Source organism: Danio rerio, chromosome 16 (genome assembly GCF_049306965.1).
Source record: "Danio rerio strain Tuebingen ecotype United States chromosome 16, GRCz12tu, whole genome shotgun sequence".
In the NCBI taxonomy this organism is placed as follows: Eukaryota; Metazoa; Chordata; class Actinopteri; order Cypriniformes; family Danionidae; genus Danio; species Danio rerio.
This window is the reverse complement of record NC_133191.1, coordinates 12,411,227-12,429,436: the sequence shown is the minus strand read 5'-3', so window position 1 is coordinate 12,429,436 and position 18,210 is coordinate 12,411,227. Positions and strand designations below refer to the sequence as shown.

Sequence of the window (18,210 nt, the reverse complement as noted above, 5' to 3'; positions counted from 1 at the left end):
TTAATTTTGTTTGCTCAGGTAACTGGAAGGGAAAAAAATTATCAGAACATCCCTAGAACAAGAAACTAAACTGAAATGTGGACAAAACAAAACACTTACCCAACACTAATTATTGTTATGGTCCTCAGCATCACACTGTCATTAATTGAGTAGATCAGAGCATGTGCATTCAGTCACATTTCTGCACAGCAAACCTGTCAAATTTTTATTGACGAAATGAACACGGCTGCAAAATATAAACTTTTTAGCAATTTTCATTTTCTTAAAACCTGTCACCCTAAAGTCTGTAGATTAGATTAAGATTGTTTTGTTTTGGCTTTAACTCATTGGTCTGTGTGTATGTATGTGTGTTTTTATACAGAGCGATGTTGATTTCTGGGAGAAGCTCCAACAGGAGTGGGAGGAAATGGCCAAGAGGGATGCTGAAGCTCACCCCTGGCTCTCAGACTTCGACCAGATGCTCAGCAGCTCTTACGACAAGGTATCTGGACAGTGTACATCTGTGCCCGTTTACAGCACAGAGAACTGGAAAATTTGAGCTCTTTTCCAGCCAGTAGTCTGTGCTTTGTTATGGTGCATGCATGTTAGTTTTGGTCTTTGTTTCTGCTTCGATTTTGAACAAATTTTCATTTGCAGAGCAAGAATATACAAAAATAAAACTATTACATTTTATGCATAAAATTCTTCCCTTTTTTTTTTTTTTTTTGCACAGAGAGGCTATTTAACTTTATTGTTTTACTATATTGTTCATATTCCAGATGTGTGTATTATTACTGCATTTATTAATTAAAATATTTTAAATATTATTTATAAAAATGTATATTAATTTACAATTATTACAATTTGAATTATTATTAATTTATTTTAATAAAAAACGTGATAATGTGCAATATTATAACAATTTAAAAATAACATTTAAGAAGTCTTTTTGCCATTTAACATACATAGACACTAGATCACATCATTATTTCATTAGGTGTACATTACATCTAAAAATTTGTATATCTATACAGCTGATTCCATTTTTATGACTGAAATCCATCATATTTGATAGATTAAATCCTAATTTATTGTGGAATTAAAACTTTTAGAGAATGGCCAAAAATTAAAGAGAAAAAATTTAAAGGAATAAATGAAATTGAAGACTAGTTTATGAATATTTGCTTTTAAATATTGCTTCCAAATGCCTGCTTTCTTACTTTTTTTAGGGATATCAGTTTGAGGAAGACAACCCCTACCTGTCCCATGAGGATCCGTTTGCAGAAGGGGTGAAGCGGATGGAGGCGGGAGACATTCCTGGAGCTGTGCGCCTTTTCGAGAGCGCCGTTCAGAGACAGCCAGACAACCAGCTGGTCAGAGACTCATACTTATAATCCTGACATCCAAAACTCATGGCACATTTTATCTCTGGGGATTCTGACAGTGCTCTGTTTCCTTCTATGTCTTTCTGAAACGCTGACTGTGCGTGTCTGACGATACTGCAGGCCTGGCAATATCTGGGCACCTGCCAGGCGGAGAACGAGCAGGAGTTTGCTGCGATCAGCGCCCTCCGGAGGTAGGAAATATATCTGCGTCCGAGTGCATCTGCTTTGGTTGGCTAGTGTCAGTTCATAGATTGCAGTCTGTCTCCTCTGTTATGTTTCCAAAATCACAAAACTTTTGAAATATTTTTGTTTTTAGAGACATTGAAAATGCATGGCGAACCATTTATTCATTCATTTTCTTTTCAGCTTAGTCCCTTTATTAATCTGGGGTCGCCACAGGGGAATGAACTGCAAACTTATCCAGCATATGTTTTATGCAGCGGATGCCCTTCCCAGCTGCAACCCATCTCTGGGAAACATCCATACACACTCATTCACACTCATACACTACAGACAATTTTAGCCTACTCAATTCACCTGTACTGCATTTTTGGGGAGATTCTTCTCATCCACCAACAGTGTGCAGCATCCACCTGGATGACGTGACTGCAGCCATATTGCACACCACACACCAGCTTGGTGGAGAGGAGAGTGATGAAGCTAATTATGGTATGGGGATGGTTAGGAGGCAATGATGGACTGAGGCCAGTGGGCAAATTTAGCCAGGATGCGGGCGTTAAACCCCTACTCTTATTCGAAGGACATCCTGGGATTTTTAACGACCACAGAGTCCCCATCAATATACTGGGGCGTTAGGACCCACACAAACTGCATGTAGAGCCCCCCCTGCTGGTCTCACTAACACCACTTTTGGCAACAGCCTTCTCATATGGTCTCCCATCTAGGAACTGACCATGTGAGAGTAGTGGTGACCGTTCGTTTGTTCGCCCGTTTGTTTGTTTGTTCGTTTATATTTCTATTTATTTTTATTTACTTCTTTGTATTTATTGTTGCAAGATTTTGATTGATATTTGGGTTGATCTTTGCAAACTTGTGATTAATAATATTTATTATGTCTTCATTACTGTTTTTTTTATAATTTGGAGATACTTTATATATCTCCAAATGATAAAAGGTATTTTTTTCATAATAACATTTCTGTTGTATGTTTTATTTGTGTGTTTTTATTATAAAAAACAGTTGTAATGCACCACCTAATGAATTACTTAATAAAATATATTTAAACGCATAAAATTCTCCCTACTTGTACCGATCTGATGTATTAAAACAGTGTGCACTTTGTTTTTTTATGTAAAGTCTCCATTGTTGTTTTCAGATGTATAGAGCTAAAAAAGGACAATCTGACGGCTCTAATGGCTCTTGCTGTGAGCTTCACCAACGAGTCGCTTCACAGACAGGCCTGCGAGACGCTCCGGGACTGGTTGAGGCACAACCCCAAATACAGAATCATCCTGGAGCAGCATGAGCGAGAGAAGCAGAGGGAGGGGGCGAGGGAGAGAGAGAAAGAGAGTGAAAGATTTGGATCCCTTCTGCCAGAGTAAGAGGACTCCTAAAGGCTGTTCAGACACATGCTGGATGTATAAGATGTACATTACATGAGTGCAGTAGACAAAGAGCAACACTACGTTATGATTTTTGCACCACACTGAGAACTGAAGTTTGTACACAGTCCTGTACATTAATATCTTATAAAGATAGTAGTCATAATACATTACCTGACAAATGTCTTGTCGTCAATCCCAGTTGTAAGAGCAACAAATAATAACTTTTAGTTAATCATTTGGAAAAATGGCAGAACTTAGATTTTTTCAGTGAATGTAAAGAAGGTCAAGGTGCTCCAGGATTGGTCAGCCCAGTCACCAGATATGAACATTTATTGAGCAAGTCTGAGTTAAGATGAAAGAGGAGGCATTGAAAATGAATCCAAAGAATCTTGATGAACTCTAGGAGTCCTGCAAGAACGCTTTCTTTGCCATTTCAGATGACTTTATTAACAAGTTATTTGAGTCATTGCGGAGATGTATGGATGCAGTCCTTCAAGCTGATAGGGGTCATACACAATATTCATTCTTTTTCCATGATTTTATATTCTACTTTTGTTAAGAGACAAGACTTTTGTCAAAGCAAAGTCAGACCTTACTGTCTTAATTAATAAATTAAAAATTTAAGCTTGATTATATTTTATTATGGTAAAATAAGTGTAATCTAGAGCCCTTTGCCTTTCAAATAAGCCACTTCTGATACCAAATGATAAACTAAAAATCATGTTAATTTCTTTTTTTTTTTTTGTTAGGTTTTGTAGACAGCAAAGACTTTTATGTTGTTTTACTTTTCGTCAAAATTTTAAAACAATACAAATCTAATGCTAAGCAGTACAATAGCTTATAACATTGATAATAATAATATTAATAATAAAATATGTCTCTTAAGCAGTAAATCAGCACATTAAAATGATGCGATAATAAAAAAAAATGATACCGTTTGACCTTTACAGGGAAATCATATATTGAGCTAAAAAAATCCTAATGTTTTTAATGTAAAAAATAAAATAATTGAATTATGAAGTTTTTAAATTACGAGGGGAAAAATTACTTATTGAATTGTGAAGTTGTTATTATGTAATAATGTCATTTTTTTAAATATGGATCTTGCCATTAAATTGCCATAAGTTGCTGATGTGGCAATAAATAATCAAACATAAAAATCAAAAACCTTTATGAGAAAATATATGCTTTAAAAATTTATTAAAATTAAAATAAAATATTACGATTTGTAAATATATTAACACAGTGCTCCTGATTACACATTGATTACCTTCTTAAAAATGTAGTCAGTGAGAATGTAGAATTATGTTCTATCTGACATTTTTTTCAAAATTGAGTTATTCACATATTCTTATTAAATGAAAACTTATTTACATTATGGGATGTTTTTTTTACACTAATTATTACATTTTAAGACTTTTTATTTAAAAAACAAATGTTACACACATACTGTTTCCTATGGAATACAAAAACTGTAAAGCTCATTATCTTAAAATCATTAAGAATGCAGATAGAACCTTATAGTTCCAAGGTGACGACATAATCTATTAAATGACTCCCTGGCGTAATGTATTCTCATTACTTGTGAATTACCTTTAGATTACTTCTGACCTAACTTGTTAAGAACATAGGCTTAAATGTAGTTGTTGTTATAAAACAAACAATAATAAATGATGTTTATTCCATTTTTTGTTGACATCATTAAGACATTCACTCAATTTTACAATATGCCAGGATATGTCAAATTTGGTTAAATGAAAGATTGATGGGTTAATGAAAAGCTAATAATTAAATTATGCAAATGTAAAACTAAATGTCTGTGCTCCAGTGTCACATTTACATTAAAACAAGTCATTATGGATGATCGGAGATTGATTAATGTGAAAGCTAAAAAAAATCTTGGCTATTATAATTTTATTCATTAATAAACATATTTTAAGAATCATAAAATAAGTAATAAACACACAAAATTATGACGTGTCATTTTGGCATTCAGTTCACCTTGTGTGTTACTGTAACCATAATATCTGCTTAACAATAAACAAACTTGAGTAATGAGACAGAAATTTTTTTCGCAAATATGCCACAGGTGTTGTTAAAATACTTTTTTAAACCCTGTTCTTGACTATTCGACACTGTGCGTTGATCAGATGTGTATTCAATTCCAGCCGCCAGTTTTCAACACATTTGTACATCAGCTGGAGACATGCAGAAGTCACTGGACTGGACATTGTAACCAAGCAAGAGATTTACATTTGTCACAATCATAAGCGAGCAGTTCCTCTAAAAATACATCTAACACAAACACAGGTGTGTCTTTACATCTGCACGCAGCATTGTGGCCATCTGAAAATACTCTGCAGATCTTAAAATAGTTTTTTGAACGACTCTGGATTAATGACCTGATGCTACTTACCATTTCATTACAGACCTGAATGATCCTTATGGCCTTTTATTCCTAATAGCACAAAAAGAGGACTTTAAAGAAGATTGTAAAACAAAAATGAGGACGACATGAAAAAAAGGCCCTTGAAAGTGTTACTGTACAAATGACTGTATTTTGACTTAGGATAGTTTTGAATATCAGAAGGGTTTTGAAACAACATGAGCTTTAATGATGGTGTGTATTTGAATTAATTTATGTGAGTTTGTTTCTCTTAGAGCACTGTTTGGTGAAGTGCAGACGTTGTTTCTGAATGCAGCGGCGGCTGAGCCCTCGCAGGTGGACCCGGAGCTGCAGTGTGGTCTGGGTGTTCTCTTTAATCTGAGTGGAGAGTATGACAAGGCTGTGGACTGTTTCTCTGCCGCACTCTCTGTCACACCACAGGTTTGTTTTCATTTACACCTAAAGAGTGGTTTCACCTAAAAACCATCTACTCACCCATTTACTAAAGTTTCAACTGTATTGTTTTAGTAGTTAATTAGTTTAAACATTTAAAATAATAACTTATTGACTTGAAAATATTCCCTGCTTAATAGATATGTCATTTCTGGGTCTAATTTTAACTTGCTCTTCACAAACCCAGCCCCACTTTTCTATCTCCCACAAGATTTCAGTATCAGCCATGGTGCTCTTCTATCAGTTTGTGCACTCCCCAGGGAAATAGAGAATCATTTCTGGGAAAACAGAAAATAAAGGTACAAGGTCTGCAACATACAGGGAATTATTTGATATAAGCATAACTCAAAATGAAAAAAAAATGACTGCAGCTATAGCCTATAAGTCTAGTAATGGGAAGTTCGAATCATTTGAGTATAATTTAAATGTTACAAACTGATTTTCTTACATGTAATTCTCAAAAACGCAAGCAGTGTCATCTTAAACAAATCTATAAAGCATCTTTGAGTTTATTGACCTTATTCTAAAATGCGGAAGTGCGCCTGTTTTCGCGATTGTCTTCCGTTTCAGTCGCCTATGTGAGAAATGACAAGGAATAATAAACGGCAAAAAAACTGTCAAACTACTTGCTCTACAAACAAATGTTTGCATGACTATACAGACCAAGTAGAATAATATAACAAGGAAATATCAGTTTGCAACATCAAACAGCGAAACAAGCAGTTTTTAATGTCTAAAAATGAATGAAAGTGAATGAGATCGGAAGTCTCCTGCCAAAAAGATTCAAATGGCAGCGCCCACTCGTCAGCAGAATAAGGTCAATAAGAGACAGGAAAGATTAATTCATTGTATCTGGGCCTCCAGTCTATGTGGTTTGAGTTAGCTCATCTTACTGTTCATCTTCTCAGTCCTAGGATAGTTTGCTGGTTATTGTAAAAAAAATTAAGTGATGGATTGATATTTTTTTATTAAAAGCCTAATAAATCATAGATTCATCATGTTGTTTGCAACCGTTTTGCTCAACTCTGCACACTAAGAAAGAAATGCCCAGCCTGAACAAATGGAGCAGTTGCTTTTTTCCAGATATTTATTGGGTCCATTTGGACAAAGCATGTTTATTTATTGAAAAATTTAGGCCTGAGGTCACTAAGGCCCCGTTTACACTGCTAGTTAAATGTGACCCTATTCCGATTTTTTGCTCATATGTGACACAGATCAGATCTGTTCTATGACCGTGTAAACACGAAAAAACGCATGCATTCGGATATTAAGAGAGCGGTTTCAGGCCTCCTTCATATGTGGAAATAAATCAGATATAGATCGGATATGTGACAATGCGATTGTCATGTAAACAGGCAGATCGGATTTATTGAGGCATTTCGTTCTGTTCATCATTAAACTTGCGACAATGTTGTGCTTCCCCACGGTTTAATGACAGAAGGAAGAGCGTGTGTGGAGATGCCGACGCGGTAAACAACATCAGAGGAAACACAGAGGAGGAAAGTGGTCAGTCGCCACAGTTTGCTCCCTAAAGACTTGAGATCTCTCTCGTGCGATAATGGCCCTTTCCCAGATTCTCCTCAAAAGCATTTTGAAGTTGGGCGAACTTCATGTTGTAACTTTTTGCTTTTTGTGGCTATTAATACATGCAGGCTTCACATAGAATAACTTTATTCTCTCCAACACCAGTACGCACACAGGAAAAGGCTACATCTGCAACTATACACACACACACACACACACACACACACACACACACACACACACACACACACACCAGGGCCATACTATTACATAAACTGCTTTGGGGTAAATCCAGACTAAACCATTCACTGCTTTTACTACAACTTTGCATATTTCGAAGAGCTAAATAAAAGACAATTTTTTCCATCGTCCATTCGGCACCTCTTGCTCTGACTCGGCATCGGCAAGTGTTATCTGGGCCGAGTATGGCCCGCAGCTCGCTCGCGCACATGCGTTTGTGATACGGCGGTAAAGCACTGGCCTGATTCCTGTTAACCACTGTAGCGAGGCAGAGGGAAAACACATACACAGTTGCGTTGGTTACAAACAAGTCCCCTGAGGGTGCTTTATTTACAAAGTGAAATAGTGTAAATATGGTGCTCTTCTTGGTGTTGGTGCTCGGGTGCTCCGGGGAGAAGGTGAAGGATAGTGAGAGTTCGGGTGCTGGATCGTTCACGAGCTGGAGTCCGATGTGGGAGAGACAGAGAGACACAAGCGTTAGTGCAGGGAGTCATGTGTGAATGAAGCTCGTTTTCCTTGTGTGTGGGGCTGGCTTTTATGTCTCTCCGGCTGATGAGTTCCAGCTGCAAGCGATCCGGTGCTGATGAGGTGCCAGCTGGGGTGAATCTTAGACCAGGGCGACGTGGCATCGATATACTCGCTACACCACATATGGCCCGAGTCTGTCTGTAGAGTCGGGGCTGCTTCTGGCAACCGACAACCGATTAAATTCTTATTTTATCTAGTAATTTGTTTGCTCCACGTTTAATAATAATTTGAGAAAATATCCATGGTACGACAGCAACAAAATAATAAGAATATTTTGTGTGGATGGTCGCAATGTTTAGACGCAAACAAAACAATATTATTTATAAATGGATTATACATATCATCATGGCACAGATGCTAGAATCCGCCTTTATGCATGCGTGACATCGTAAAATGTATGGCAAGTGTAAACGCATGAATTGGATATGGGTCACAATTAAAACAACGTGTAAACATACAGGCAAACAAATCAGATATAGGCAACAAATCGGAATTGGGCATCATAGTGTCAGTGTAAACGGGGCCTAACACTAAACCCAACATGGTCCAACAATAAGGTGTATACGTGAAAACCTCTGGTTCAGACTTCACAATATTTTCATCTGTAGTCATGTGTCAAATTGTGCAATTTTAATTCCCTCGCTTGCCATATTTAAAGGGATAGTTTACCTAAAAATGACAATTGTCATTATACACTCTACTTCCACTTGTTCCAATCTTGTTTCCTCTGTTGAACACAAAAGTGATGAAACTGATGGTCATTGACTTTCATTGTATTAGTTTTTTCTATTATAGGTGACAATGGTTATTAACATTATTCAAAATATCTTCTTTTCAAGAGTTTTTTTGGATGAACTGTCCCTTCCAACATTGAGAAGATCCAAACATTCTAACATCCAAAAACAAGGGCATAACCAAACAATGGTTTGTTTTGTATTGTTTTGATATCAGAAAAAAAATGTTCCAAAATTGAAAGAAAACAGCGGACAATCCATTGCATAATTTCACCTAAGACCATCAATACTATTGTCTCACTGTGTTTGAATACTCTGAACAGAAGAGTTTCTGTGCTCTTATTGGTCAACGTCACACTGATATCATCTCATGGACAATAAAAATGAAGTGTCTGTTTCAGTTGGGCAGTGGGTGTAGAAGGTAAAACAACCCCAGCAGGTCTCAGAATAGAAAAAAACAGCACCTCACTCTGCAGCAAATAAAGTGTGCACTAATTAGGCTGAAATCATTGAGTCTTTAAAATATTTAAAGCGGTAAATGAGAGAATTGCAGTGGAGTGGATATAATTAAAATATGTATATGCATACATATTATGTTCTACACATTTATACATTATTCATCAGTATTTGGTTCACTTTCTCTCTACTCTGTGTGAAGGATTATCTGCTGTGGAATAAACTGGGAGCGACTCTAGCTAACGGGAACCGCTCAGAGGAGGCGGTCGCTGCTTATAGACGTGCGCTGGAGTTACAGCCTGGATTTGTACGCAGCCGATACAACCTGGGCATCAGCTGTGTCAACCTGGGGGCACACAGGTCAGTACAAAAAGACTTCATAAGGCCCATCCGCCAATTTTCCCCCACACAGTTATGCTTTATGAGAGTCATGGAAGTAACTTCTGTTGGACTGTAAACAATCTGTTAAATATGATTTTTAAATATGGTGGTGAATTCTTTTCACAGTTCATCCATTAGAATTATTAAAAAGTAGTGTATTGTCAGCGCAATAGCCTAGTGGTTAGCGCTTCGACATATGGTGCAGTAGGACGTCCCGTGTTCGAATCCTGGCTCGAGGACATTTCCCTCCGCTACCCCCTTATCTCTCTCTCACTCTCTCTCCAACTTCGCTTCCTGTCTAAATACTGTCCTAACTAATAAAGGCAAAAAGGCTTTACGCTTGTGTGTGGGTGCAAAACGCGCCAAAGCCCGAAACTGAAAGCGATACGTGACTTTTAAGGGGCTGTTTCATATGGATTTATTAATCATTCTTACTGTTCAGTGATCGCAAACTGCCGTAGTTTATTAAAGACGCAAACTCCTCACAGCACGACAGCTGCGCACCTTCAGCAGACCTCCTCATTCCTGCAGCACGAGAGCTTAATGATTGTTTATGAGCGCCAAAAGTGGCGGATCTGTTCGGCGAAATATCTGACTGCGTGTCACCGCATCCCTAAGGACTGTTTGGCGAAATATTTGACTGCATATCACTGCGTAACAAACGACTGAAACGATATAACTAGAGTAATCTCCACTGTGCTACTGGGTGAGAGTGTATGGCAAGCCGTTTTAGCATTTAAACCTTGTTCTGACTATCCATAAATATATTTAGAGATATCTCTAATTATATTTTGACTAGTCATAATTATAATTCGACTAGTCAGATTAAAGATATCTGCAAATATATTATGACTGACTAGTCATATTCCTCCATTGACTTCCATTGAAAAATATTTGCAGATATCTCTAAATGAGTTTTGACTAGTCAAAAATCCAATTCAAGATATCTACAACTGTAATTCGACTATTAGTAAATTAATTAGATAGATCTTCAAATATATTTGTAAATATCTCTAAATATGATGAATTAAAGATATCTACAAATGTATTATGACTAGTAAAAACTCAGAGATATCTCTAATTACAATTGTGACTAGTCAAAACTCATTTAGAGATATCTGCAAATATTTTTCAATGGAAGTCAATGGAGGAATATGACTAGTCATAATATATTTGCAGATATCTCCAATCAGATTTCGTACTAGTACAATTGTAATTGCAGATATCTCTAATTGTTATTCTGACTAGTCGAATTATAATTATGACTAGTCAAAATATAATTAGAGATATCTCTAAATATATTTATGGAGTCAGAACAAAGATTTAAATGCTAAAAAGGCTTGCCATAGAGAGCGCTTCACTGAACAGAGCAGCAGCGATGACGTAAGCGTGCCGAGGCCTGATATGGTGTGAGCGCGGGCCGTCGGGGGAGACGGGAGGGGGGACAAGCGTGCTTTGGCCCGGTTCGAGGCAACTGTACCTAGTGTGAGTACGGCCTTATTTTGAGGAGACTGAATAACCCCAAACACTTTAAACGAGTTTTTCTACTGCACTATTATGAGAGTACATTGAATATTACTGTACTATTAAATTTCATTTATAAAACAATGGTTCAACATTAAAACAAACAAGAAGGTTAAATTGGAATCTCTGTTAAAAGCATTGCCCAACCCTTCCCAATCATTTTCCCTCTGACGGGCCAAATCAAACTTTCGCCTGGTGCCGCATCATGCACCTCCGCTGACTGCGCGCGCACCTCGCGACACGGACGAGGCTTTTATACTTGCCGCGTTCGCCGTTGTGATATTCTTTAAAACGACAGGGGGCGGTCAAAAGAAACCCACCGTAGAATTAGACGGATAAACAGAGAGTAGGAAGTTTCTGGAAGTACGTCATATCATACTGTTGTTCAATAATTTTAAACTAATTATTTTTTATTGTTTTTTTATTCATTATGTGAATGATTATAAGCATTTTTATAACCATTCAAGATTTTTTAATCAAACTTTGATGCATCACTTGCTTTTGTTCATATCTCGGACAGTTTTACTACTAAGTTTTTTATAATATTAATCACAAGAAAACATGAGTTGCTCTACAAATATATTTTTATTATGGCAAGAATAATAGCAAAAAAAATACACTTACTAAAAATTATTTATTTTTTATTTATTTATTTATTTTTATTTTTTTTGGTTAAGCCCGCTCCACAAACATACATCAATGTAAAAGCTATGACTGCTGGAAAAACATATTCTGTAATTGTGTACCTGGTGTCTCTACTTTTGCCATGGCCTCTTTTGGCAAAAACAAACTTATCCTTCAGGTTTTCCCAAACTTTTTAACAAAAAACTTCATCCTTTCTCACTGCTCTTGCAATTTATGGCAAACAATTATTGGTCATCACTTCCCTTTGTTCATTTCTCAGACAGTTATACCTAATACAATTTATTAAAATTTTAATGACAACATAACATGTGTTGCTCTACAAATACAGCTGAAGTCAGAATTGTTAGCCCCCTTCAAAAAATGTTCTTCTTTTTTAAATATTTCCCAAATTATGTTTATCAGAGCAAGGAAATTTTCACAGTATGTCTGATAATATTTTTTCTTCTGGAGAAAGTTTTATTTGTTTTATTTCAGCTGGAATAAAAGCAGTTTATAATTCTTTAAACACCATTTTAGGGACAAAATTATTAGCCTCTTAAGCTATATTTTTTCTCGATAATCTATAGAACAAACTTTTGTTATACAAAAACTTGCCTAATTATCCTAACCTGCCTAGTTATCCTAATTAACCTATTTAAGCCTTTAAATGTCACTTTAAGCTGTATAGAAGTGTCTTGAAAAATATGTAGTCAAATATTATTAACTGTCATCATGGCAAAGATAAAAAAAAATGGTTAATCGAAATGAGTTATTAAAACTATTATATTTAGAAATGTGCTGAAAAAATCTTCTCTCCATTAAACAGAAATTGGGGAAAAAATAAACAAGCGGTCTAATAATTATGGGGGGCTTATAATTCTGACTTCAACTGTATATGTTTTATTATCGCTAAAATAAAAGCAAAAAAGTACACTTACTAAAAAATGCAGATGGTTTTTTAGGTTTAACCCGCTCCACAATTCACACATTACTGTCTGGCTAGTTTCTGTCCTATACTTATGCTAAAAATGCAACGTTGGTCCAACATTCCTGACCATTATCAACAATAAAGCCCAGAGAAACAGGGCATCAGTATATTGTATTCCTTTCTAGCTATCAAAAATAATTTTGTGACTTCATTTCAGTTTTGTAACTATTAAATTGTTTTAAATACAAAATTAAACAAAATACATCAGTGTAAAACCTATGACTGGTGCAAAAACATATTCTGTGATTGTGTACCTGGTCTCCACTCTTTTGGTTTTAATAAACTTATCCTTCAGGTTTTTCCAAACCTTTTAACAAAAACTTTCTACTTTTCCACTGCTGTTGTAATTTCTAGCCAAGAATTATTGATCATCTGGTAATCTCTCTGATCACGGGTCATGAGATGTGTGTACAGTCGTACTGTTTCAGAAAAAATCTCTTCAAAGTGTTTCATATTCAACTCATATCAGTTGCGGCGCCGTGCGCACTGTTCGCTCGAGTCTCATTAATGCTGCATGCACCGCCAGCCAAAATCATGCCGCGCACACCCAAAGCGAACCTCCGCAAACTCCACAATGATGTCACATTCGCCGTGCGCACTCAATCGAACAAGAGGATGCGTCGAGTATAAACCAGGCATAAGGGCAAATTTTGGCCTGCACCACTTTGGGCATCAGTTCTAGATGAACACAATTCAGCGAACTCAAAAGAGATTTGACCACAGATGTGCTTGTGATGTTCAGGCCACATTTAAAAAACAATTGTTACGTTATTTTAATGTAGGATAAAAAAACGTACCTGTCACGGTTTTAACTATTTTTTTTTTTTTATTCTTTGTGGCACAACCTTATTTTCTGAAGTGATTTGTTTGTTCTTTTGAATAAATGTTCACCAAGCTGGAAGTTCTACGCTTAATTATGAGCACAGCAGAAACTTGGACCTACAAAGCACTTCAATAAATGTGATCTCATGTTTGTCAGGGAGGCAGTGGAGCACTTCCTGGAGGCGCTTTCTCTGCAGCGACAGGCCGCAGGTGATGGAGAGGCCGGTGCTGGACGAGGGCCTGGTGCTGCAGCCACCATCATGTCGGACAACATCTGGTCCACACTACGCATGGCACTGAGCATGATGGGAGAAAGCTCACTCTATTCCGCCGCCGACAGGCGAGATTTGGACACACTGCTGACACACTTCTCCCACAGAGAAGGAGAGGCGGAATGAAGGACGATATGGTGCGAGTGTGGAGACGCCTGTTTGGGAGAGGAAACCAGAAGACTGAGGTGTACATTTCAACAAGAGGGGCTTGACTTTTAGAGGCGCTACAGTAGACGGAGAACAAACAGCCATTTAGCTCCAGCACTGAAGAATAAACTGATAAACTGCCCTTGAGGGAAAACCTATGGTACAGTTTAACTACACCACAATATTGCTGCATTTCTGTCACAAGTTTACGCTTACAGTTGTAATTTTTGCATTAATCTTGAAGATTACGGTTCTTTCCATTGATCAGATTTACAGCGATATTTCTCATAAAGGGAAAATATGATCCACGCACTGTGAGCTCAAATGATACTTGCTTCTGTTTGAAACAGAGACGAAGGATGTGGAGATATAATTGTTCTATATCACTACGAGCCCCGTGTAATCCGCAAGTTATGTTGGCTGAGTGGAGGAAGAGTTGTGAGACTAATAGACGTGTCTGTAAGCACTCTTTATTATCACATATTTGCTGTAAATTAATTTGCTTAATTGTAAATTCTACTTGCCATATTGTGTAGTGTACCATAATTATTAATGTTTTGCATATAGCCAATTCAAGTTGCTCTGATATATGTAATTCAAGCAATAAAGCTTTGACAAAAATGCTTGGTAACCTGAGATAAAATAATGGTGGTATATATATTAGGGTTGGGCATCTAAGCTATAATGCCGATCCGATACGCATCTCAATACAAAGAATACGATCCGATATATTAGCAATACATTTGTGACATTGCGATACAACACGATACGATTTACACCCATATCACGATACAATGCGATAATTCAGCACTAACTAATTAAATCAAGTTTATGAGATGATGTGAAAGAGGATGCTGTGCCATTGAATGAGTTTGATTATTAATTAACAAAGCAAAACCAAGACTTTTTTTACAAACTGGCTTTTCTTTCAGAGCCAGGGTGTCAGTTTACAGTAGAGGGCCATTTTAGAACCTATAGCACATATTATTTAAGGATTTTCAAGATAAACAGAATGTATAAGTGCAATATATATTATAAATGTATATATTTGCACTCTTTCAACATAAAGGTTTACCATTGCACAACAAGAATTGTGATTTAACCTTTCAATTATGAAAACAAGTTTTACAAAGATATATTGTGCCACTGAATATTCAAAACTTAAGGTCGTGAACTAGCAGTGTTATGCTGCTTTGAAACATCACTGTCACTGTAAACAACAGGCTAATAAAAATATAAATAAATAAAAATTAACAGGAGGAGGTGTTTAAAACCTTCGTTCTCCGTGACACTAGGCTGAATATCTTTGCAGATGAACAATGCAATAGCATTCGTTATTGGCGTAGAGTGAGCAGAACTGTTGCGCATGGAGAAAACTTTCAATGCTTTTCTCACCACTTTTGGAGCTGGTTGAAGCAGAGCAGGAAGCCGGGGAAGCAGGAACACTGGAAGATGCTTTTACAACAACACCGTGGCGCCGCTTAAAGTGAGATATCAGATTAGTTGTACTGCCCGTGTATTTTACAGATGCGCGGCACATTTTGCAAATTGCATCTGTCCTGTCAAGTCGTCCATCCTTTTTGCAGAATCCATAATGTTGCCATACTTTAGATTTAAAACTCAGTGAGGAATAAAATGTTTGTTTTGCTTCTCGCGCTTTCTGAGGGCGCACCACTAGCTTCATCCGCACACCTGATACACTGAGTTGTAGTGTAAGTGTACACATCCGCAAGTCCGTTGCTAATGCATACTTTATGTAGGTCGATTAAATTATGCGCCAAAAACAGGTTGACAACACTTGTTAATAAATAAAAAATACATTCTATATTAAAATTATAAGTTGTATCTTGGAAAAACCGATGCATCTCGCAAAAATCAATGCATCTCGATTTGCTTTCAAAATTTCATTCATCCTCTGCTGCTCTACCGATGCACTCGCATCGTGCACGTGCATGACCGCGTATCGATACATATCGGTTAATCTTCCCATCCCTAATATATATATATATATATATATATATATATATATATATATATATATATATATATATATATATATATATATATATATATATATATATATATATATATATATATATATATATATATATACATACATATATATATATATATATATATATATATATATATATATATATATATATATATATATATATACATATACAGTGATTTTCCCAGAAATGGGTTGCGGCTGAAAGGGCATCTGCTGCGTAAAAACTTGCTGGATAAGTTGGCGGTTCATTCCGCTGTGGCGACCCCGGATTAATAAAGGGACTAAGCCGACTAAAAAATTAATGAATGAATGAATAAACAGTGCTCAGCATATATCAGTACACCCCTCACAAATGTATCTTTTGAATGAATATGTTCTATAGCAGTGTTTCTCAATTGTTGGGTCGCGACCCAAAAGTGGGTTGCGGAAACATTTTCAGTCGCGGAGTGTGTGGTAAAAAAACAAGAACAAAACTTTCATTTTTAACTTTTGACTTTTATACGACCATGAAAATGTATGGTATGGATTTACATATATTGACGACAAAAAAGACTTAAAGCCTTATTGTGTCCTTAGTAGCGAGGTGCTCTCACAAGATAGCACGAAACCTTCTAGATTAAAACGACATTTAGAAACCAGAAAACATGTTTTATTAACAGTTCAGTTTAGTTCATGGTAGCTGAACCTATCCTTACCCTAACCACTGTTTACAGTATTTGCGTTTTTACTTTGTAATATTTCTATAATTTGATACATTTTGTTAAATGACAGCAATAAAATATCATTTATTTGTAAGTCTTGGCGATTTTCTTATGATTTATCTGTCACTACTTGTGTATGTTAACAAATAAATACTAATTAATTGTAATTCCTAAAATTGTATTATAGTTCCTAAAAATTTGGGTCGCGGCTTGATGACCATGTAAAAATGTGGGTCCCATGGCCAAACCAGTTGAGAACCACTGATTTATAGTAAGCTTTACAATATTATGTTTGTGCATTTACATTAGATCAGTCAGTACTGAAGCCAAATCTGGAGCTAGTCTAATGAAATAACTTGCGATAACAGTCACAAAATCCGTAGCCAAATGTATATGTTGTTGGGGAAGCATATGAAATTTACATTTTATAAAAGATACATTTTTTATTGAAATTTAATAATTTTTCTGCAATATTTCACTTGAATTTAAGTGTATAAACATGTCTATTTGTGAAGATGTTCTCTGACTATTATTTTAATCAATATATAGATTTAATAAATCTGTTTTGTTCAAATGCACCAAAACATATTACCTATATTCACTGATAGAGGTAAAGTTGGTTTTATATTTGCACATTTGTTCATTTAGAAGTCTCTATATTGTTTACCATGTTGCTTTGAATATTCAATCAAAATAAGCATGCAAGTGTGACTTGAAAACAACATTAACACTGTTTATTTGACTGTGAAAAATGTTGTACTTTGATAGTCATTGGCTGCTAATATGATTTTGCTATGTAGAGTTTGCAAATATAACTTTTATGAAATGATATTATTAGTGGGAAAGTCTAAATGTGTGAATATAAAAACAACTATACCTCTATTATTCACTGAAACATTTCTGAGAGTCATTTTCAAAATGGGGTGTACTCATTTATGCTGAGCACTTATTTTTATTTCATTTTTATTTTGCAATTTATTTTCTTTTTTCTTTGCGCTTTCACAATAAAAGATTTTTTAAAAGGTGTTAAAGTAGAAACTTTTATATCCATGACTTTTTAGCATTAAGTGTCGTGTTTGGTGCAAAAACAAATTCCTGAACATCTTGAAATTAAGATGCATTAATTTGAAATGCAAAATGAACAAATTAAAGAATTTAAAAAAGTTGCTTATAATTGACTCACCCATATCATTTAAGATCTTCATTCCTAAATAATTCTTTAAGCTTTGTTTTCTAAGAAAGTGAACAAATAATAAAAAATTTGTGCTTAAAACAAGAACAAATATCGGTCAGTTGGGTATGAAAATTACTGTTTTCATTAGATTTACTTGAATTTCTCCAATGAAATATGTTTTATGTTTGATGTTAAACTTGCTTCATTTTGATACATTTTTACAACAAACAAGACTTTTTTTCCTTGTACCATTTTACAAGTAAATATCTTGATTGAACAATCTGAAGACCTTTGCATTGAAAAACAAGAACAA

At 35.8% G+C, this 18,210-nt stretch overlaps 1 protein-coding gene across 13 annotated transcripts in view; it reads left to right on the top strand.

The window, feature by feature from the left end:
* Nucleotides 1-14,629, top strand: part of pex5 (peroxisomal biogenesis factor 5) — a 32,611-nt gene extending 17,982 nt beyond the window's left edge. For 10 of the 13 annotated variants that reach the window (XM_073924753.1, XM_068213919.2, XM_073924749.1 and 7 more), the window contains 7 exon segments: nt 362-481; nt 1,209-1,352; nt 1,485-1,555; nt 2,701-2,922; nt 5,591-5,756; nt 9,453-9,610; nt 13,747-14,629. In XM_073924753.1, the coding sequence (XP_073780854.1) occupies nt 362-481; nt 1,209-1,352; nt 1,485-1,555; nt 2,701-2,922; nt 5,591-5,756; nt 9,453-9,610; nt 13,747-13,987 (1,122 nt within the window). In that variant the 3' untranslated portion in view covers nt 13,988-14,629. 13 annotated transcript variants of the gene reach the window in all.
* The last annotated feature ends 3,581 nt before the right edge of the window (nt 14,630-18,210 follow it).